The sequence below is a fragment of the Carassius auratus genome, chromosome 7, assembly GCF_003368295.1.
Source record: "Carassius auratus strain Wakin chromosome 7, ASM336829v1, whole genome shotgun sequence".
Classification (NCBI taxonomy): Eukaryota; Metazoa; Chordata; class Actinopteri; order Cypriniformes; family Cyprinidae; genus Carassius; species Carassius auratus.
This window is the reverse complement of record NC_039249.1, coordinates 32,004,434-32,027,948: the sequence shown is the minus strand read 5'-3', so window position 1 is coordinate 32,027,948 and position 23,515 is coordinate 32,004,434. Positions and strand designations below refer to the sequence as shown.

The 23,515-nt window shown below is 38.2% G+C and overlaps 1 protein-coding gene across 8 annotated transcripts in view; it reads left to right on the top strand.

The window, feature by feature from the left end:
- pacsin3 (protein kinase C and casein kinase substrate in neurons 3) overlaps nucleotides 1–23,515 on the top strand; it is a 43,354-nt gene that overhangs the window by 17,210 nt on the left and 2,629 nt on the right. For 4 of the 8 annotated variants that reach the window (XM_026268516.1, XM_026268514.1, XM_026268515.1 and 1 more), the window contains 9 exons: nucleotides 11,153–11,253; nucleotides 12,352–12,508; nucleotides 13,013–13,248; nucleotides 13,737–13,892; nucleotides 14,534–14,709; nucleotides 17,415–17,535; nucleotides 18,571–18,701; nucleotides 20,135–20,188; nucleotides 22,914–23,074. In XM_026268516.1, coding sequence (XP_026124301.1) covers nucleotides 11,200–11,253; nucleotides 12,352–12,508; nucleotides 13,013–13,248; nucleotides 13,737–13,892; nucleotides 14,534–14,709; nucleotides 17,415–17,535; nucleotides 18,571–18,701; nucleotides 20,135–20,188; nucleotides 22,914–23,074 — 1,246 coding nt within the window. In that variant the 5' untranslated portion in view covers nucleotides 11,153–11,199. Of the gene's footprint in view, nucleotides 1–10,782; nucleotides 10,935–11,152; nucleotides 11,254–12,351; nucleotides 12,509–13,012; nucleotides 13,249–13,736; nucleotides 13,893–14,533; nucleotides 14,710–17,414; nucleotides 17,536–18,570; nucleotides 18,702–20,134; nucleotides 20,189–22,913; nucleotides 23,075–23,515 lie in introns of those variants that run through there. The other 4 variants (XM_026268517.1, XM_026268520.1, XM_026268521.1 and 1 more) reach the window with 4 other exon arrangements.

Below are 23,515 nucleotides of genomic sequence, written 5' to 3'. Positions count from 1 at the left end.
TAGTACTGCATCCTTCATAACTCCAAAAAGTATTTAGTTTTATTATATTCATAAGAGAAAGATAGTCTGTACCGATTTTTCCCGGAAAAACACGACCGGCTGGAGGCGTGACGTGTGGGCGGAGCTAAAGAATCACGAGCGCCAGTAGGCTTTTGCGTTGAGAGCGTTTGGAAGCTGTGACAGCTGTGAAGGCTGAAACTGAACGAGAGCAGCAGCAGCAACGACTCGCTCCGAGCGGGGCTCGAACCCGGGTCTCCAATGGGAGGCGGACGCACTAACAAGGAGGCAGAGATATTTTAAGCAGTTTTACTCACCGCCTGTGGTTCCAACACACAATCGTGACCCTTTTTCGTTGGGATTGCATCATCCTTAAGAAATAAACGATAAGCAAATACGTCGTCAAACTGGGCTTTGTTTGTAAAACAAGCATTTTAGAAATGCAGGGAACAAACACAAACACTTGCACAACTCATCAGTCATCAGTGAGGGGCTGCCGCACTGTTTTGTATTAATTTTGTAATTAAAGTCATTTTGATTGTCCGCCGGTTCCCGCCTCCTCCTTCCCGATGATTGTGAAGGTTGTACTGCGTGGGGAACAACAGTGCTGAAAACTATCAGTATTGGCAGAAATCATTCTGAATAATCGGTTTTGGCACTGGCTAAAAAATGTAGTATCAGTGAATAATAACATATTTATAAAAGTGCATTTGGATTTTTTTTATATGCATGTCTATTAAAAAAAGTATGTTAATTTATTTACAAAAGTATTGTCATCATACCTCAAACTTTAAAATTTAGGTTAGTTACTGAAGTTTTGTCCGTGTGTGATGACGTTGCTGGGTGTTCTGAATGAGCACATTTGGTCTAGTGAAGTGAATGTGCTTAGGGATTAGTGAACAGTGAACAGATTGTCAATCAGAACGCAGCTCGGTTCATGGAGCTCTCTCTAACAAGCTGATGATCTCAGTCATCTGAATTGGGAACCACTGCTGTAGCAACTGCCTAGCAACACACTAAAAACTAGCAACTGCATTGTACCAGCCTAGCATTGTAGTGGTCAGAACATTTTAAAAATGCAGTAGCATCAATTACAGTAGCAATACCTTAGCAACCACAAAATGATTCTCTAGATTGTGGTTTTGCAAGGGGAAACGGCACATTTATTTACCTGGATAATGTAATAATCTAAATGGAGCTGCACTGTAGTTTGCTGTTTGTCATGCAGGCTGTCCTACACATCTTTTGCACAGTAGATCTAAGAGCTTCCTGCTCTTCCCCCAGTATTTTACTGACACAGCCATGTAATTACAGCTGCCATGGTCACGCCTCTCCCCAGACATGCTCGTTTTTAGCTCGGGTCTCCGTGGGAGTGCTGAGCTCTTTTACATCGACGTGATGGACCAAACCAGAAGCTCTGCTGTACAGCACAATAGAGCCCTGCACAATGAAAAGGGGGCCGCACTCCTCCCTTCTTGTATTTCAATTTTACAGCTCTAGGATCTCTGTGAACACATCCATTGTGTTGATTTACCTGTTGCTAGGCTCTTTGGGCCGTGACTCTGACAGTGGGTATTGGACAAGTCTAGTCGGAGCCTAAAGGTCATCTGCTCTCAGCTGTTGGAAATTGTTGTCTGCTAATGGAAGAGGGTTATTAGGTTCTGCTGTGTTCTTGCTCCAGCTCATCTGGATCTCTGGGGCTTTGATTATTTCTGGAGATCAACATGACCCAGCTGCTTGCTGCTGTACTTACAGTGTGTCATGCTCCATGGGATGGGTGTGTCTGGCTTCTTCGATGCCTTGTGCTCATACTGTATTGTTGGGAATGCTTTGTGCTTTTTTTTTCTCTCTCTTGCATTTTCTTGTAGTTTTCACAGTTTCATATTTATCCATTAATAGCAACACCTTGCTTTCCCAATATGTGGCTCACATGTGTATGATTATATGGACTAAATACCTAGATTCCTTGGCTTCTATACAAGTGGTATGTATGGGTTTAAATTATGGCTCGGTAAGCACCTCCGATTTCCCAGAAGTCATGGTGATGTTTTGGCGAAATCTAGGGAAAAACTAAGTAAAACTGCTTTTTATTTTTTATTAAAGGGGTCATGACATGTATTTTGTATTATTATTATTATTATTATTATTATTATTATTATTATTATTATTATTATTATGTTCCACCAGGTTCAATTAAATGTTTTTTTTGTTTTGCACTTATGTATGTATGTATGTATGTAAGCATGTATGTATCTATGTGTGTGTGCAGAAAAATTATTATTAACCATCATTCTGACCTTCAGTCTTAAATTATCAATTTTTAAGGGCTTTAAAACTGCGGTATGTAATAATGACAGCTAGTGGTTGAAATGGGTACTGCAGTTCAAAAGAGAGAGTTGTTTCTCCCACCTCCTCTTCCTCAGACTCTGTTCACGTAGGTTGCCAGATTGAGGACTTGAAAAAGGAACAAGCACAATTGACAGTGTAAGCCGACAAGCCTAACACTATAAAGCCGCGGTCACACTAGACTTGTTGTTCCATTGACTTCCATTCATACACATGCGAATGTGTCAGCTCTGAAATCCAAGCCTGTGAGAAAAAGTTTCGTATTTCACTGCATTCCAGAGTTCAAGCTCGGTGAACTCTGGCCTGCGAATTCACATCACGTGATACCGTGTGACCAACAGATGTATCTGTATTTTAATACACCTCTGGTCATAGAGCTTTGTAGATGGATGCCGAGGCTTTTTTTTATGTTGGTGGTTGGCTGCTGGTTTCCATGGCTGCAGCTGCTGTTTTTTCCTCCAACTGGCAACCACGGTGTTGAAATAGTAATGAGTAAATTGGCAATGTGTAGAATCACACAGACCAAAACAAAAACCAACATTCTGACACACAACACGCATTTCAAAGCAGGATAACTGACTGGAGTATTTCTTCAGGAAAAATTTGGTGAACTTAGCTTGTTTCCTAAATATCTGCAAACATCATTTTTATGCTTTTGATGAATTACATGCAGCAGCAGCTTTAAGTTTTGTCATAAATGACCACTGTTTTGTTTGGCTCACATAATTGCACAGGAAGCATTATCAATGCCCCATTGCTATTGCACATGAGTAAGTGTTTTGAAAACATTCATTTAGAGACAAAGCATTATGAAATCATTTACTTATGGCTTGTGATGCAGCTGCTGTCAGATCCAAATCAGTTGGCTGCTTTGGATCATAGACAGTAAAAGAAATGGACACAGCGACCCCATTGGAACTCAATTGAGACAAGTGAAGCCCATTTTTAGCGTTTTTTAGCACTTCCGTTTCTGACGCGCAGACTCAAACGAAGCTTGACGACATCAGCAACCTGTCTGCAAGATGTAAATCTTCTAAGTAGCTGTGCATGCAAATTGCCATCGTTAATCTTGCAGAGACTGCGAGCTTGAGTGGGGAGATCTTTAGCGTGAGTGAGCAGGAGTAAGTATTCTGATTAATTATTTTGTATAGTATTTTAAAATGTAACGCCAGTACGCCATATTAAGTTAATTCCCTGCGAGCTTCTACTCCTGTCTGTACGGTAATGCGACAGAGAGTGAAGTGGTTATGACGCAATCATTAGCCTATTTTTTACAAAAACTGTTTATACGGGGCCATAATGTAACATAGAAGGTAATGGAGCCCTTTATACATTGTCGTGTATCTTTAGAAATAAATAATGGACAAACAGAGTCTTTAAACGCCTCAGATGTAAAGTTATTCGCTGTCAAAGTGACGCCAAAATGAATGGGAGTCAATGGGAATGCTAACGCAAGTGAAGTTCTGCCACAAGATGGCAGCCCCCACCCGACTTCAACTTCCGGTCGAGTTCCTTGCCGACTGCTTTGGATGTCTTGCTCTGGAAGCAGTCATATTCAAAAATTGATTTGTCCCATGATGCCTCAGATCCCCCTTTGGAGCTTGATTAGATAAATGCTTTGTTAATGAGAAGGATGTTTTAAGCTATGAAACTTTCCAGATGTTTTAATGTAATAAACACTTTTTGAAATAAATAAATAAATAAACTGTTGCAACACTCTGCAGCAATAAGTCAGGACAAGCCTTTTTTTTTATAGAAATACTTGTGGGACTTTTTAACATTTACGAATAAATCCATAAAATGCAATTTAATCTCTGAGAAAAGACACTTTGCGGCTCTAAACTGTAAACTGTATGCTGCTCTAAACTTTATGCTGAGTTGGTTTAAACTAGGGCTGAAACGATTCCTCGAGTAACTCGATTACAAAAAATAATTTTTTGTAATCGAGTTACTCGAGGAAGCCTCTTTTAATTTATTTTAAATCTCACGTCAGCTTCTTTCGCAATGATTTTTTTTAATGTGACACAACGCGTTTACGTCAACCACAAAGCGGAAGAAGTCAAAGCGCTGAGTCTGAAATCGCATACTGCAAGGAGTCAGCAGTGTTTTGATTTGAGGGAAAACGTAAAGAGAATATCTTAGCGTGTGTCCAACTTTGCAAGATAGAGCTGGCACACCACAACTAGGGCCCTATGATTTCCACGATGCAGAAAATGCAGAGGGAATCGCGGAATCCAGTCATAAAAACGGATTTTAGAGTTTAACGCGGAATGGCACAGAATTTGCTAAATTTTGAATGAATTAATCAAAAATAGTTCATTGTACTTACATCAAGTCACGATATGGACTAATATCTGTAAATATTAAGCTGGAACAGTCTATTTAAATATGAATCCTGCATGTTCTGCGTGTTTGTGTTAATGAATGGAGCAGAAGCGCGTCTTCCTTTATCACTCAAACTGAAGTGCGTGTCACGCTCACATAAATTTCAGCGCCTGCTGTTTACTAAATAAGATGTGAACACATGAACAACATCTCCAGAACTGCTCTGACAGTCACTTCATGAGCATTTGATCGTTTGATTTGAGTAAAACTAGCGTCACATCACATACACAGAAGACTATAAAGACTATTGTTCAGCAGAATGTACATAGCCTACTACTAAAAAATCCAAAATCAAACATTGTTTTTTTAAGGTTTCATCACACAACATTTCTTCCTTTTTTTTTTAAAATAGTAAATCCCCTTTGTTTACCAAAAAGTTAAGTTTATTTTCAATAATTAAAAGATAATTAATGTTTTATGTGTTTAAAGGGGGGGTGAAATGCTCGTTTTCACTCAATATCCTGTTAATCTTGAGTACCTATAGAGTAGTATTGCATCCTTCATAACTCCAAAAAGTCTATATTTTTATTATATTTATAAGAGAAAGATAGTCTGTACCGATTTTTCCCGGAAAAACACGAGCGCCTAGAGGTGTGACGTGTGGGCGGAGCTAAAGAATCACGAGCGCCAGTAGGCTTTTGTGTTGAGAGCGTCTGGAAGCTGTGACACAGATCCAGAGGCTGAAATTTAACAAGAGCAGCATCAGCAAAGGTGTCTCTATGTGGTATGTACTGAAACTTTATATATTTGCTTAGCGGTTTTGGAAAATTACTAAGTTCCACTTTATGTCATCTTTTTTTTTTTTTTTTTTTTTTTAAGCTGTACATGTGGAAAGTGCAGTTTGATGACAACATCGCATGTTGTTTACTTGATGTGCTTAAGCGCTGATAGCTAAGTTAACAACACAGAGATATTTGAAACAGTTTTACTCACCGCATGCGGTTCCAACACACGATCGTGACCCTTTTTCGTTGGGACTGCATTATCCTTAAGAAATAAACGGTGTGCAATCCGAAATGCAGGGAACAAACAAAAACACTTGCACAACTCCGTTGATGTTCTGTAAAAATAAACTCCATCCACTGGTCCCTTAATGCTGTTTCTCTTTTGGTAATCTGTGCAGGGTTGTCTTGCCCTGGCAACCAAAAACACACTTCTTTTGTGACTTTTCCCGACGCTCTCGCTCTGATCAGGCTGTGCTCAGCCTCTCAGTGCTCTGCTATATGGGCGCGCGCGCTCTTCCGGCAGAAGTGCCTTAGGACCCATATAAGGAAATTCCGCTCCATCTAACGTCACACAGAGCCATACTCGAAAAAAACTTTCCGAAACTTGTGACAAACCGGAAGAGGTTTTTTTGGAACAAAAATACTCCTTCAAACGTACAACTTAATTTTTGAAACTTTGTCCATGTTTAGCATGGGAATCCAACTCTTTAACAGTGTAAAAATCTCCGTATGCATGAAATAGCATTTCACCCCCCCTTTAATGTGCATCTCAGAAAATGCTTAATTTAAAATCCCAACTGAATGGCACTTAAATGCACTTAATTCAACTGTCAATTTTATTGTCATTGTTCACAGTACAAGTACAGACAGAGAAACAATGGGTAATAATAAACAAATGTTTATTTTTGATGTACGCATTGCATTTATAAAATATAAATATTTTTTTTTCTAAAAAAGGAAACTAAGTTGTTCAATTTAAGAGACCCACGAGTCTTATTTTCTCTTGCATAATTAATATTGCACTTTAATTAAGCAAAAACACATTTTATCAGATTACTCGATTAATCGATGGAATTTTTGGTAGAATACTCGATTACTAAAATATTCGATAGCTACAGCCCTAATTTAAACTCTTACTATTAAATGCATCTCTGGTTTAGGACATTTTTCCTGCAGTAACCCACTCTACGTTCTTCATTTAGTTTTCAGATGCATTTTCAAGATCAAAGTATATTTATATATAATTATAATTATAAAATATATATGTGACCCATCACGGAAACCAGTGACACAAGTCGGCAGCACAACTTTCGAGCAAAACGAGAAAGAAGCGTTTTTTTTTTTTTTCAAAATTGGTGATTTTCGATTGAGATGGCAGCATTGGTATATTTAAAAGCGTACATTTTGAGGTTGAAATCAGGGGCGTTTCATTGTCTGTCTGTATTTCCATACTGGATAAGCCGGCTTTTGTTTATTTTTTTATTGCCCCTGTCCTCTGAGGGAAGCGTGGCTACTTAGTATGCAGCGCTCTGGCCGGCTCTAGCTGATATCAAAATTCAATGAAGATGTACGCCGCAAAGATGATCGCAGACAAGCTGAACCGTGGCCATTACACCGAAAATGTTTTGAAGTACTTCTTCGACAATCTGGATGCTTATGAACAAGCGCTCACTGATTCTGAAGACGATCTGAGCGACGATGAAAGCGGCATAAGACCGTAAAATATCCCTAATCTACAACTGAGCGAAGATGACGATGAGGAAGAATGTATTGGACTGGCGTCAGACGAGTTGGACCATAAGATATCAGAGGCTATATTGATAGTAACATTTGATGGGGATAAAGACAGAGAAATGGGGAAAATCCGTAACATTTAGAGGCAAATAGGCGCACAGTGCAAACTTCGGAGATGGTTACATCCACAAAGAAGACCCCGACAAAGAGAAAGTGTGCCAGAACGACTTATTTCATTGGAGGCATCTAAATGAGATGTAAATGAGCCCCATTGTCACTCGCAGCAGTGAGAACAGGTGAGAACTGCACAATCTTTAGAGGCTATTTTCTGCTTTTTGAGCTTTTTTGAGTGCCTACCTTCAAATGGCCACAACTTCTCCAAATATTATCAGATTTCCATGTGTTACACATCGTTGGAAAGCTTGGAGACTACACTTTCAGAATCTGTGAATAACTCAAAATGCCCCAGAACCGACTTGTGTCCCTACTTTCCGTGATTGGTCTCACACACACACACACACACACACACACACACACACACACACACACATATAAAGAGAGATCCAACAATTTTTTCTTTGTTTAATTTGAAATTTTCAACAACTTAATATCTTTTTGCACCAAATAGTATTGATAACAGTATCGATAAGTATTGGTATCGGTAAGCAGTATCGTATCAGTATCGATAAAATGTAAACGCAGGCTTATTGGCTCACTGACATTGATGAGATTTACACCTTAGGTATTGAAATTTGGTACCGATGCGGAGATGTTTTTTTTGATACCACCCTTACTCTTAGCTTAAGACTTCTCTCTATTCCTTAGTATAAGTTTGTCTCAGCAGCTTTGTGAGCAGATTTTAAGAGAAAACTCTTAGCTAAAAACTTTTACTGCCATTTAGGAAAACTAGTGGTAAGATAAAATGTTTTGTGAATACGGGCCCAGATTTCTAGTCTCTAAATGTATGCAAATTACATTTAGGGAGTAAAAAAAATATATATCGATATAATATTATATAATATTAGGGAGTAAAAAAAAAAATATGATTATATCTGCTGATATTCTTTGTGTAAATTATAGTACAGTACCAGTCAAAAGTTTGGACATACTTCTAAACTTGTGTCCAAACTTTTAACTGGTACTGGATTGTAAAAAGGTTTGGCAACATCGGTCCTGGTGTGCCGATGTCCTGTAGAGTTTAGCTTCAACCCTGAAAAAAAATTCACTTGTCTGTAGCCTTAGTAATCCTGAAGACCTTGATTTAGCTTGTTCAGGTATGTTTGATTAGGGTTCGAGCTAAACTCTGCAGGACAACGGCCCTCCAGGACCGACGTTGCCTATCCTGTATTGCCGGTAGAATACAGTATATATATACTATAAACAGACCAATATTGTTTTTTTGCCAGCTGATGCCGTTATCTTGGAAAGCAGGGTGGCTGATGGTCGATATAAAGCCAATATAATTGTATTTCTTTAATATTTAAGAAATTTGAAATAATTGGAAAATGGATTAGCAAAAAAATGTGTAAAATAAACATGCTCATACTTTAAATGACAAAGTATTTTTCACAAATAAACAAATATTTAAGGATACAAAAGAACAACTACGGTTTTGGCCGCTCTCACGGTTAGATACTAACCGTCACACCCATAATTAGCAGATGAGGTTCAAGTGAAGCTCTCATATCAGCACTCCTCCAGGCATGTTTGTGGGAAATGCTTTCATCAGGAGCTGACTTTCCATTCCCGCCCCTGCCTTCACAGGGAGGAAGTTCAGGAGAAGTAATCCAAGCTCTTTTTATTTGCTGGAAAAAAAACAAAGAATTCTCCTTATTTTCCCTACTGATCTTCATGGATGCTGACAGAAACTGTTGGACTCTTAGCATGGTAAAAGCTGTTGTTTCTAAAATTCTGAATCAAAAATAATTTTGCAATTATCTTGTAATGGTAATTGTTGATTTTTTTTTTTAAGTTAACATGCATTTATTTAGAATTATTGCATTCCTATTTAATTCTACTCCATGTGTTTGAAATGAGTGCTAAGGCACTCCGTTAGTAAAGTCTGTGAAGTTCAACTAAGACTATACTTTGCTATGTTGATATGCTGTCCAACCTTTGTAGCATAATTGAAAAGTTATTGAAAAGCAGGTTTTAACAAACCATTAAATGAATTGCCAAAAAAAATACATCCACAGCAATTGGTTTAAATGCTTCTTCAACACTCTGTTAGTTCCTAAGCCCCCCTTGAGGATGCTAATTTTCCATTAGCATAGCCAGTTTGGCCTAAATTGGGAGCAGATGCTTCTGCAAGGATGATCCCACTCCTTCCTCCCATTTGTTATGTCTGTTTGAGGAAGTTATACGACCTTGGCTCAGACAATACGAGACAACCCAAGGCCAGAGGCAGTGCTAAATGTATACAAGCACGGGAAGAGCATGTTCAAGGTTCATTAGGTGTATACCTACTTGTTCTGTTTGGACTAAATATAGTTTATGCAACAGCCAAAGCAGTTTGTGTGTTAATAAACAGGTTATTTTAAGGCGATGATTAAGTGCCTGAGCGGCAGAGTGTCCATATGAGCAATAGTGAATGGACACTTCCATATCATTGGACATATTTTTATCTTGCTACACTTCTAAAAATATGATGCCCATAAAAGGAGATTTTCCACTATTTAAAAAAAGGCGGTGGCTGTTTGCACTTAGTGTAGAGATAGAGGCTATTTACATTGAGTGAAAATAGCATATTTTCATACCTGTATGTGCTATTTACACTAAGTGCAAATAGCAGTATTTGTTTTTGTGAAATGCTATTTACACTAAGTGCAAATATCTATAGATTCTATTGACACTGTTAAAATAGCAGGATTTTCTGCTATTTATACTACTTATTGCAAATAGTGACAATTACCTGCATCTCAGTATTTTAGTACATTAGAAAACAGTATGCAATAATAACTTGAGTGTAAATGGAAATTTTAATAAAGCACTCTGTACACCTACCCTAACCTTACCCGATATTTTAATTTCAACTTTTTGATTATTTCTTTCATTTACATTGAAAATAAATGTTTTTCTGATATGATTTGAAATTTGAAAAGGGAGAAAAAAGGCAGATTCGAACCCGGGTTGATTGCGTCAAAATGAGTATAAGGTTGATTGTGTCAAAATGAGTACGACACGTTTTACCATCTGCTAATGTTGACTAGCTGATCCACACATTGGTGGGCGGAGTTAGTGTAAACAGCCTCTGCCAACAAGGCAGGCTATTTGAACTTAGTGTAAATAGACACTCGTTAAGAAAAGGTTCTTTATTGGAATTTATGCTTTAATAACCTGAAAAGTACCATTTTTGTTATTAGTCTAAAGAACAATTTAGTGATCTAAAGGTCTTTTTTCCACTATAAAGAATCCTACGTGCAATGGAAAGGTTCTGTGGATGTTAAAGGTTCTTTATGGAACTATCAGTGCCAATAAAAAAACTTTATTTTTGGTTGTATCCTCAATATTGAACCAGAAACAAATTAGTGGGAGGACCTGAATGACTGTGGCATCGGTTTCCTTTTTTTTGGTGACTCCACCCAGACTGGGGCAGAGAAGCTTCTGCCTTACCTAGGTTGCCTTAGGCAGACGCAAACCCGTTCCGAAATGAGACTGGCCTACGCTGGCTTCTTCTTTGAATTGGAATACAGGATTACTGGGCAGATGTCTTAACTGTAGAGGCCAAGGAGTGTTGGGTCGCAACAGGTTGCTGGCAAGACTGTAGTAATACGTTTATGGAATACATTTTGAATTGCCTTTGCTTAGTTTTTTGGATTGAACTTGAGGGCCGGTGCCATGTAAAGCAGAGACTGGATAAACTAGTTTCTTCTCTGGCAAGACTGCTGTCTTCGGTTGTCTTAATTTGTTGTAACAACATTTTGCTGTAACTGGCTCTTTTTGATTTCATGTCTTGTTCTTTGCAGTTTAACAGACAGCCGCCATCATTCCGTGCTGCAAGGGTGACCCCAAAATGTCTTCCAACGGTGATCTGCAAGATGTTGGGAGCTGGGACAGCTTCTGGGAGGCAAGTATCCCCAACCGCAAATGTACATATGCACACAGATCTTCCTTGCAGAGTTGGCCGTATACTTTGGTGTCCAGCCAGGGAGTTAAAGACTACAGTAACATATTCCTGACATTTCCACGTGCTTTTTAAGAGGTTTCCGTCCCTGGCAAGATTTGTAGTAGTTGTACCCCTTCTCCACTGTTTCTTCAAGCATGCTTGGATCAGGTCTATACTAGCTTTGGAGAAAACTAACAGATGTGAAGTGCTTTTAGATAGTAAAATGAAACTGAAATGCTTATTTTGCCATTTGTTTTTGTCACGGTAATACTGAGAGTAATTTAGGGGAGATTTGGGGGAGACCGTGCCATTATGTAAGATGTGTTGCAGCCCTAATCTAAAAAACTGTGTGCTTATTGGTTTCTATCATTATGTATTTAGTAAGGGTCCTCCATATACAGCAGCCTGTAATAGAAAGATATGATTGAAAACAAATCACGCTATAAATGTATAACATAATATCAGTTTTTTCAGGTGTAAAAGGTTATATCAAATGTATTGGTCAATTGACATTGTATAAAACCGTAACAATTTAATGATAAGCCAAGGCTAATTATTTATTTTTAAATGGTAGCTAGGGTAAGGCTTGCCAAATGCTTTGGGGTAAGCTGTGTCAGTGGCTCAACTAATAGCTACTGATTGTGAGCTTTGCCTTCATGTCCAGGAAATGTCGTTACAAACACTATTAGAAAATGTTACAATTTGCTCTGCAGCAAAATAAGACTTTTGGAATTGGATAGTGTACTAGTAAAATAATTTTTTCTCTTGAAAAATAAATAATTAATGCATTTCCTCATTCAGCTTACCCCAAGTTTTATGAGTTTTGTTATAAAGGGCATGCTTTTGTAGATCCTTTCTTCTCATTTCATTTGATTACAGAAGTATAAATACTAAATCAAATTCTACATTTGACCTTTATTAGACTTTAATGTACTTATTCACTGAAAATCCTTGCTGTTAACTGTTGTGACGAGATCATTGAGTCCGTGAGTTCAACTTGAGAACCGGATCAGTCAGATTTAGAAATGGAATGACTCTAACATGACTTTCGTTTGTCAGCCTGGGAACTACAAGAGGACGGTAAAACGCATTGACGATGGCTATAAACTATGCAATGAGCTGGTCAGCTGCTTCCAGGAGCGGGCCAAGATTGAGAAGGGCTATTCCCAGCAGCTGAGTGACTGGGCCGGGAAATGGAGGGGTGTTGTGGAGAAAGGTGAGCATGACTTTTTGTAGAGGCATGCATCTATCTAAGGAGGATGAACGATGAGACATTAAGTTGAGTTACATCAACACATTCTGTTCCAGTGAGCTGATAAGTGCTTCTGTCAAACCCTTAATAGTTGCACAGTAGTTTGGGGAAAAGGAGGTATGAAAGTATAATATGGAGTTGTGTCATCATGTGTCAGTGATCTATCACTTTATATTATTCATCATTCCTTTAGCAACTGGTGGATATTGGATATACTGGATTTTGACTACACTACCTGCATGCATGATGTGTTTTTAGCACTTGTAAAAATAACCGCAAAACAGTAAATCCTAAATGTCTGATTTAAAAAAAATAAGGCTCAGGCTCGCCATATAACTAACCAGACCACGTGACCTTAAAGGGGCAGACACACAGGCCTACAACTATTATACAGTAAACTTGGGCTTTTAAGCAATTATCCAGTGTTTTGAGCTGACCGATAGTTAAATTCTTATTTCTGTCCTGCAGGCCCACAGTATGGGACTCTGGAAAAGGCCTGGCATGCTTTCATGAATGCGGCAGACAGACTGAGTGAGATCCATATGGAACTAAAAGAGAAACTTGTTGTTGAGGACAGCGAAAAGGTCAGAAACTGGCAGAAGGATGCCTTCCACAAGCAAATGATTGGTGGATTCCGTGAGACCAAAGACGCAGACGAAGGCTTCCGCAAGGCCCAGAAACCCTGGGTCCGAAAACTGAAGGATGTGAGTCTCCTCCTGTGTGGAATACAAAGCCATTAGTATGGATATCATTCATTTAACAATGGCAAATCATTTAAAAAAAATTTTTTTGACTTTTCTTTTTTTTGATGATCTGATGTTATCATCTACTCATCGTAATGGCATTTGAACTCAAGTTTTTTAATGGAATGTAAATGTAGTTTTTTTTTTTTTTTTTTTTTTTACTAGTAGATGGTAATCAGTGACCAGTGATTGTCAAACTGTTCAAATGACGATTGACCAAAACCTAATTTGGCTGGCCCATATGATTTGCTTGTCATGTTTCAAGTCTTCTAAGGCCGTATGATAGCTTAGTATATAGCTTGACCGCCATACATGTTTGGTGTAACATTATGATGAATAAATGTTTATTTTTGGATTAGCTTTCCTTTTAAACAAAGTTTAAAGAGAAATCATGTTTGTACTTTACAGTATATTTTGTAATGGCTGTGTAAATATCTTCTCTGCGATAGGTGGAGTCTACCAAAAAGAGTTATCACCAAGCTCGGAAGGAAGAGCGCACGGCATTGACCCGTGAAGCTCATGCCAAGGCTGACCCCACCAAATCCCCAGAAGAGGTCCGCAAGTTCACAGACCGCCTGGAGAAATGTACCCAAGAGGCAGAGAAGGTAGCATGAGAAAAAGCATAGACAGAACAGTTTTTCAGTTTTATTAAGGGATTATGGTAATTTTGACGTTGGTAATTACTGTATTAGCTTGTCTGCAATTGTCCATGTCTAGTCTGAAGGATATGGGTTGGGATTGAATTGACAGAATTGACAAGACAAGGCTTGTTTGTTGCTTGTGGCAATAGTATGGGCCCTGTAACAATGCAAAATTATGGGTGTGAATAACATGTCATTGTTGAATCTGTAGTTTAATTCATAAAAATATACTTCATGCAGTTTCTGTCTCTTCAAAGGGAAAACATCACCTGAGTTTATGTCTTAAAAATAATTTTGCTTTAATTTTTCTATAATTTCTAAAAGCAGACTTTGTCTCTATTATAGACACTCATGAAATTCATTTGCATTTCATTTAGCACAAGCTTTTATTCAAAGTGATTCATAAATGAAGAAAGCGGTACAGCTTGTTTTTTTTTTTCAGATTCAACAACTCTCGGTTCAAACATTGTGAATATGCACTGGTCCATCAGATGAATTCTGAGTATACTGAACAGGAAATTATGATCTTTGGAATTGACCTTGTAAACTGTGTCCCATGACTCTGTCCCATGACCTTGCACATTTGTTTGGATGTTTTCCCTCAGGCTAAGGAGCGTTATGAGAGAGCCCTGGACGAGCTGAATCGCTCTAACCCGCGTTACATGGAAGACATGGAGCAAGTGTTTGAAATCACACAGGAGGCCGAAAAAAAGAGACTTCGCTTTTTTAAAGAAGTGCTGCAGGACATACACCAGCACATGGACCTCTCCAGCAATGATGGGTTAGTCTCTCTGCTTCACTATATACTAGATACTTATCTTCCAGGACAGCATCCTAATCAAAATGTTTGGTTTGAAACTCATGGACAGAAAATCGCATGCACCTCACAAACAGTGCTTGAGTGATTTAGAGTAGAGTCCAGTAGAGTCTAATGCTACAAATGACTATCTACTTTAGATAATAAATATATAGTACACACATTGTACAATTATTTCTAATTGGACTACATTATTTTAAATAATGTAATCCAGTAGTTTTAATATTTAATATGGTATGCAGATAATAATAATCTGCATTTTGATACTTCTATAGAATTTGAATAAAACAAAGTATTTAGAAGGCCACTTCCAATAGATCTTAGTAAGGGTAGAGCCATGTTTCATTTCTGACATGCAAAATATATATATATATATAATTTTTTTTTTTTTTTTTATATGGTAGCACTTAATTTTACAGTCCTGTTCCACATGTACATACTATGTACTTGTTATAATATTTACAAGAACAGGATATATACTGTATATACTGTAAGAAATGCAACCAATTTTGTTCACCGAGCTTGATGCAGTGCATTCTGGAGTTGCTGTTTTCTGTTTTTAATCGGAATATATATTTTCATTGGTCCAATTGGATAGAATAATATACTTACAGGTGACATTGCTAGATTATTTAAGCTGAGTTTAATCACTAAGATTTTAATATCCTTTTAAAATCATTAAAATCGTTTTGAGCAGTCTCCAAAAGCTGTCTAGTTGGGTGGCATGCTAGAGTTTGAAACCGAGCCACTGAGAGATTGACAGGCACAGATTTCATCACCGTTTTGAGTTGTTCAATTAAAAATGACATGAGACAAATGGGGAGCTCTGTCTCAAACTTTACTCAATGTCAAATCCCGATTTATATCAGCAATTTCAGTAACCTCAGGCTCTTAAAAATAGTTTCTGGTCATTTATGTGTCTCATAGCTAAAACTGAGATGAATGAAGAATGTTAACCATTAATAAGTGCTTATTTGTTTTTCCAGGCACTCTGTTATCGTTATGTTTACTTAATAAGGAATTCTGAGCATGCCGTTGACTATTAACCAGGGTCATTTCAAAAGAGCTGGAAGCTAGGGTAACTTCATGTATCCTTTTTGTCTTTAAATCAGTGAACAAATACCTCCTTTTGTTTGGTGTTTCGGTGTTCACTTAAGAAGCGTAAAGTTAGGTGTTCAGAATAGCAGCGAAAACAACACCCTTCAAACCTGTCTCTGCAGTTTTGCACAATTGTTTACTCTTGTTGAGCTGTAATTACAGGGCTGGTGCGGAGCTGTGTGGTAATCATATACAGCTTAGTTTCATGTACAGGAATCTTGCTGTTTACTTTATCCCTCCCTCATTCTTTGTATTTCCATGGTACTTAATGGCCCTACCTCTTTTGTTCTGTTAGCTGTGGTTATGAAACTAAAAACTAGATTTTAAATTATTATTTTATTATTTATTTTTTTATGAAGTGCTTGTCCGAACAAAACTCATCAAAAGGATATTAAGGTATAGTGAGTGGTTTTGGCATATTACTATGGAGCCACTATTCTAAGCCCATCCCAAGTATCTATTGCTCATTTTCCTCCTCTGGTGCACTCTTTCAAGAAAATAATGTGCTAAAGTTAGCTTGTCACTGGACAGTACCCTCAAAAGGGTATCTTTTTGTACTTTTACACCTAAAAGGTTTATAGTGGTACCTAAAAGGATAAGTATTCAGAGTTTCGACCAGCTATGTATTGTTACAATACAATGTCGTTAGCAGTGGTGGACAGTAGCAAAGTAGTTTACTGTACTTGAGCAAAATGTTCAAGAATCTGTGCTTTATCAGAGTATTTTTGTTTTGGCAAACATTTAGTTTTACTTCATTACATCCAAAAGCATAATATCATACTTTTTATAGCGTAGTCTGCTTCGCTTTATTAAAACAAAGTTCCTCTGAACTGTAGAAATCAGCTCCTCTGAAATGAAAGAGCAGTGAACCTGTTGAAATGGTTTTACAAATCACACTGAACTCTTCATTTGTGAATCTAACTGATCTGATTGGGCGGTTCTCAAGTCAGCAACTCGCTGATTCATCAATCCATTCAGAATGACTCAAAATGAGCCAAGCACAGCAATATCAGAGCTTGAGTATGCGTGCGACTGATGCTGATTATTGTAAATTAAAATCATTATTAGGTATTCGTACTGACGGTTATTTGTAGACTAGGCTAAATCTGCTGCAAAAGGTTGAGCTGTTTAATCCCATTGAAATGCATCTGTATGTACATTGTATTTATATACTATTTGTTGCAACATATTAACACAAATTGCATTTTTCCTCATTTTTAAATCACGGGGGTATATTTTACATTCATTTGCACATGTGCATGATCAGTAACACATTGAAGTTTTATATTTTTATAGTGGTATACTTTTGTCTATTACAACAATGTTACTAATATAAGGTTGTCTCTTTAACTGTTGTACCCTGAATGGTACTTGTTTATGACGCAATACAGGATATGTCTAAAAATATTTCTTTGTCAGGTGCGTTAAAGGTATGATCAGTATTAATAGTGATGTTTGTCTTGGCAACAACCATCATTTAAACTTGATGTTGGCTGTGTTTTTTAAACACACACTTCCTTGTGCATAAATAAAGCCTGTCCTGACAGAGTTTGTGGAAAATCCCCATGCAGATTTCGAGGCCTGTACCGAGACCTCAGCCAGACCATCAACGCAGCCAATGACGCGGAGGACCTCAGGTGGTGGAGGAACACCCATGGGCCCGGCATGAGCATGAATTGGCCCCAGTTAGAGGTATAGCAGGTTCTGTACTCTACAAAATACTGTTTTGTTTAGAATATTTGCTACATCACAGAATGCCAGGCTACATACATAAACGGTAACATTTGCTTAGAAAAGATACAGCATTTATGGACCAAAACACTGCTTGTGGAGTTGTCAACCATAGAGCTGTTTTGGGCCCTGGGCTCCAGTGGTGGTGAATTTCTAATGGGCTGAGCGTGAATGAGCTGTTGTCTTTGCACGGCCCATGAGTGGGTTCTGGAATGTCAGATCCCTCTCCCTAATGGCAATCCTTCCCCCCTTCCTTCCCAGCCCTCCCCACAATACAAACACACAGTGGCAGTGTCAACATCTCCATTTGTGTAAATGAGGTTTGTACATAACACAACTGTGTCATGGAATCCGAGTGTCTGAATTTAGAAATCCTCCAATGGTGTGAATGTTTAATTGAGCAGTAGGAGAGTCAATAGCAGTCACAGAGCTAAAACTAAGCTTTTGGTTAGGTTTGCCCAGGTAAATGACACCTCTAGAGGAAACTTCTGGCATCCTCCCTGTTCTGCCAGCACACTGGAGTCCTTTGTGTGGCTGTAAAAAGGCACAGACTCGCTCCCTCTGCACAGTGATAGAAGGCTGACTGGATGATGGTCCCACATGTGACTGAATATAAGTGCTGTTATGTCACAGTCACATTGTGGGACTGATCTGTATTCTTGTTCTGCTTTAAGGCAAAGTTATATACTGGGATATATTAGCACACACACACACACACACAAAACAGTATATTTTTGTTTTGAATTAGTGTTTTCTTGAAGGGAAAAGTGGGTGTGAAATAATGCTGTGACGGTATAATGTTAATGCCTACGGTATAATGTATAGCATTGTCATTGCTTATTACTTGTACAAACACAAAATCCTGTCAAATGTGCTTGCATATGTGCATGCATGCACTGTTATATTATTTAAATAATATATACGATTATTTATACTTAAAAAAACACAAACTAGTTAAATGCAAATTTTGGATTTTCACATTTCATGTTTTAACAGGAGTGGTCACCAGAAGCAAACCGCTCCATCAGCCGAAGAGACAGAAACAGTCGTTCTGATGACGTGGTCACTCTGACTAACATTGTCTCAGCGGGAGACGAACCCCCGAAGACTCCACAGGAAACCACGAGGTACATCTGACTACTGCACGCTCGTATGCTCATGCGCAAAGAAAATATTTATATATTTTATAATTATGCTTGCATTTAAAATAAAAAGTTTGAAAAATGGTGAGATTACACATATTGATCTAATAAGTGTGTATTTAAATAATAATCAATACTGATCTGTAGAGCCGAGTGCTTGATGCCCACTATAATGAATGTAAGGAATAATTGATGACCCGAGGTGGTGTGCATTATTTTTCTAATAATTCAACGGCCCGGAGTAAATTATTCCTCTTATACTATGGTTACCACACCTAAAGACATCGATCAGATGATATATTCGAAGGGATAAGTGCGGTTTTTGTACTACAATCACATTGTGAGTAGGATTATTTCTTCCGCATCTCATCCAATGCCTCTTTTGCGAGTTCCAAAACGTCATTTTAAAGCTGGTAATGAAGGTTTGAGCCATTGATAGCATTCTAATGCAGTTATTAATGAAGTTATTAGAAAGAGAGCGAGATAGACAGGGACAAACAGAAAGAGAGCGAGAGAGAGAGAGAGAGCTTGTGTGAATTAAGCTACCTCTGTGCGTCTCTAAACAGTGCTGTCTCCTCGCTAGTGAGAAATGTCATGTGTAGACTTTAAGTTGCTAACTGATCCAATCGTCAGGCTAGCGCTAACAACACTTTTCTGTGTAAAATGCGTGAACCTTATCACAGTTAATTATGCAAAGTGATATTGAACTGTAATGTGGTCAAAAGAGCTGCCTGACTTGAACTACGTTCACTGTGCTCTTCCCTGAAAATAATTGCACACCTCAGAACGTTCATCAGCCAATCAGATTCAAGCATTCATAGGCCCTGTGGTGTAAATACAATTTAATGATATCAAATAAGGTGCGCACAATTTGGTGCAACATGAAAACAATATTTCCTCAATTCATACAGTATTTGAAAAATTGACATTTGTCAGTCACCCAAAAATAGATCCGCAGATTTCAGTTTCATATTCTGCTACAATTATAATCCAACTTTTAATTACAGTCTTGTATTTAGAAGTGGAGGGTTGCTATTGTTTTTTAATTATCCTGGCAACAGTTCTTCCCTGATGGCTTCACTCTCTGCTTATAGAACCATCCACACCAATTAGCACTTAGTCAGCATATTCAAACTGTTTGTGTACAGTATATACAGTATGTGTGTGTGTGTGTAAGGGTAGCATGTTAACACAGGATCAAGGGAGGTCAAATGTATTCTCTAAATGAAGTGCCTGGAAAGAACTGAGAAGGTCTGGTACAGATACTTTAGATGGCTCATGTTTGTGTGTTGTATCTGAATCTCTCTCACAGGGAACAAGGGCACACAGGAGAATGCCTGTTATATTGCAGTATTAAATGTGGCCTTCTGCAGCTTCCTGCTTATTAGTCTGGTCTCTGTTGACTCTTAAACCCACAGGTGGCTCGAGGCGGATGGCTATTACGAGAACCTAAACAGCTATGCACCGGGAGTGTCAGTGCAACTTTCTTTTTTATTGACCTCCTCTCTCGAGAACAAACAACAGCTCTGTTCTAAAACCTAGTTAGCAGCCTACCTAGACAGTATTTTAAGGAATCATGGATGCACTCCTGACACAAAGGTTGTTACAAAAGTAGGCAGCAATGTTATGCAGTATTGATACACAAACTGAAAAAAAAGAAAAGATTCAGTCAGAAATTCAGCATTGGTGTTGGCTGAAATGGTTCTGGAGGGCCGAAATCATTGAGTAAAACTGTGACATTTTAGGCTCACTGATTTCACTTGATGTGTGAACCAAACTTCTCTAAGTTAAGCGTTTTTGTGGTTCCATTTACTGTAGGTTAGAATATTGTCTTAGAAGACAGCTGCCTGTGTAGGCAGCTCACTAGGTTGTTGAACAGAGCTAGCTAGATCTTCAAGACGATCACACTTTGAGATCTATTAGCTTTCTGTAGTTTTTGTTGTTACTGTTGCAATTAAGATCAATCAAATGAACCCATTTGATCCCAGTCCCTTGTGAGAGCCAATCATTTGTGAAATAGTTCCAAGCTAAAAATTGATCAGAGCAGTATGCATAAATCAAGTTTTTAACAATTACACCTTTTATTTGCTCCTTGCAGTCTCCTCTGAAAATCAATGCTTCCTTGTTTATAGTACTGCTTTACACTTATTTTTCTCTGAGGAAATATTGAAGGAATGTTCCAGGTTCAGTACAAGTTGAGCTCTGTTGACAGCATCTGTGGGGCAAGACATTAGACTGAGATCATCTTTAGACCGTTTTGAAAGTATTGACACGAAACATAAACCGTGTCACATGTGTGGATTCCACATAGTTTATGTACGGTGAAATCCACCCAGTGGAAATGTGTTGGTGATGCATAACCAGAATTTAATCCAATTGGAAAAGTAGTTCCACCACTAAAAGGATAATTGAGACACCATTGTTGCATAAATAACAAATTTTAGTATGGAAGAGTTAATAAGTGCTTTAACAAAAACTCTACCTGCAAATATCTGCGCTTTAAGCCCTCTGGAATGTTTTGCTCCTTAAGCAAAAGTAAACTTCACTTGTGACACAGACATTTGATGCAGCATACAGCCGAATGCATAGCCTTTCTAAAGGTTTTCCATTTGATAGCATGCACAGACACAAGCAGTCATCACATGCTGTTGACATGTATAGTTTCATCCTTTCTTAACCCTCACACAAACTCATCAGTGTGGTGCATCTTCAGTAGATTGTTGTTTTTCCATCTTGAGGTCTGCGCAGGAACAGGTTTTCACAATATTTGTCCCCCTCGCGCTAAAAAGTTTTTTGTTTTTTTTTGAATCTGCAATTTTTTGACCACTCAGTGCCAATTTCCACACACAGAACTCTTCTGACTTCACCTTGTTGCAGCTGACAAAAGGTGCTTTCACAAAAAGATGCTTTTTTTTGTATTTCTCCCATTTCCCACAAGTCATTATCTTTCACAGTGTTGCCAAGTCAGAGTTTCTGGTTTTTGGCTACATTTGTATTGCTGCCATAGGCTGTTTTCTTCTCTTTTTTTTTGGTAACCAATTGACCCTTCACCAGGATTTCAACTGACAGGAGATCTAATCAATCATACCACTGAATCTGTTATTTTGTCCTACAAACAAACCAGACCGGAGAGTAGATTCATGTCGGTGGTCTTGAACTTTAGAAATGGGCTGTATTGACTTTCTGCGGCTGAAACAAGATACCTTCTGATGTTCATTGCTGTTTGCTTCATGCTCAAGTGGAAGTGATGATCGGTTCTCTCGCCGCTTAAACTGAGGTGCTACAGTGATGTCACAACACATTGTTATTTATCATTTGAATATTTTAAAAACAACACAATTTTGAAAGCTGAGTCTTTGTTTCATACCAGAAGTAACCTGCTTTGTGTCGTCTGTCGGCGTGTTGTCAGTTTTCTCTTTGCTCTGACATATTTTTCACTGCGTGAGAACGTGATGTATGATGTAGCGTGAGAGCGCCATGGCTTGACGGACATAGCAACAATAAAGAAGGGGGGCAGGTCTTTGCGAAGGGTCTGTTGAGCTAGTTTTTAGTTCCAATTGGGCTGGTTTTGTTACGCAGACCTGACAACCCTGATCTTCCACTCAGCAATTCAGTCATAAGCTGGATAAAATGTACATCATGTGCATTGTGTGCATATATGCCAACCAAAATATAGTTTGGGCTTAAAGGGTTAGTTCACCCGAGAATTAAAATTTGTCCATCTTCTACTCACCCTCGAAGCATCGTAGGTGTGTGTGACTTTTCCCCTAATAATAATCCAATTGGAGTAATATTAAATATTGTCCTTGAAACCCCCATTGACATGCTTGGAAGAGCAAGGAGTTTTTATATAATTAAAATGATATTATTCTGAAAGAGGAAAGTCACATCACCTAGGATGCTTCGAGAGTGAGTAGAAGATGGACAAATTTTTATTCTGGTTTGAATTAACCCTTTAAGACTTCGACTGCTTGCACATGACTTTAATGTGGTTTTTGAAGGACATTGAAATTAGTTTCTGTGATAATCAACAGCACGCCACAGATAATAAAAACCGAATGAAATTGAATTACTTCTATAAATTTGAACTATAAATCACTGATCACCTGATTACCAAGTTGCCAATCTTCCACTTTCTATTAAAATGATGTGTCCTTGAGTTTGTTCAGCTTTCTAATTCCTTTTCTTTTCAAACAGGGCGGGTAAAGACTACTCCTCGGACTGGTCTGATGAAGAGAGCCCTAAAAAATACATCGCAGGCAACGGGGTGGACGAGGAGGAGAAGGTAGTCGGGGTTCGTGTTAAAGCGCTGTATGATTACACAGGGCAGGAGGCTGATGAGCTGAGCTTTAAAGCAGGTATTAATCCCTACTAATGCTTATTAATACCACACACATCAACATACTGTACACATGGCTGCAGCTTGTGGATTCATCAAACCCCTTTTCTTTGCTCGTCCTTTCAATGCCTTGCTGTGCATGATTGTGCAGTCATCTCAAAAGGCATTGTGGAAAGGATGAAATGAAAAGGGGATTGTCAATCTGAGCATGTGCACATGTGTGTGATTAAACCCTACATGTTACATGGGTTTATTTGAGACTGCTTCCTCACATTTAGACAAAACCCATGAAACTGCTTTGGAACTAGTGAACTGACACAAAACACAAATGTATTCATTTCCAGTATAGCTGTGCTAGAATTTCCAAAAATAGAAGCCACAAAACAAAATGGGAAAATGAAATTAAATGCTTATATTAAGCTGATTTGAGCTATTACACTTGTAACAAAATGTTTGCTTC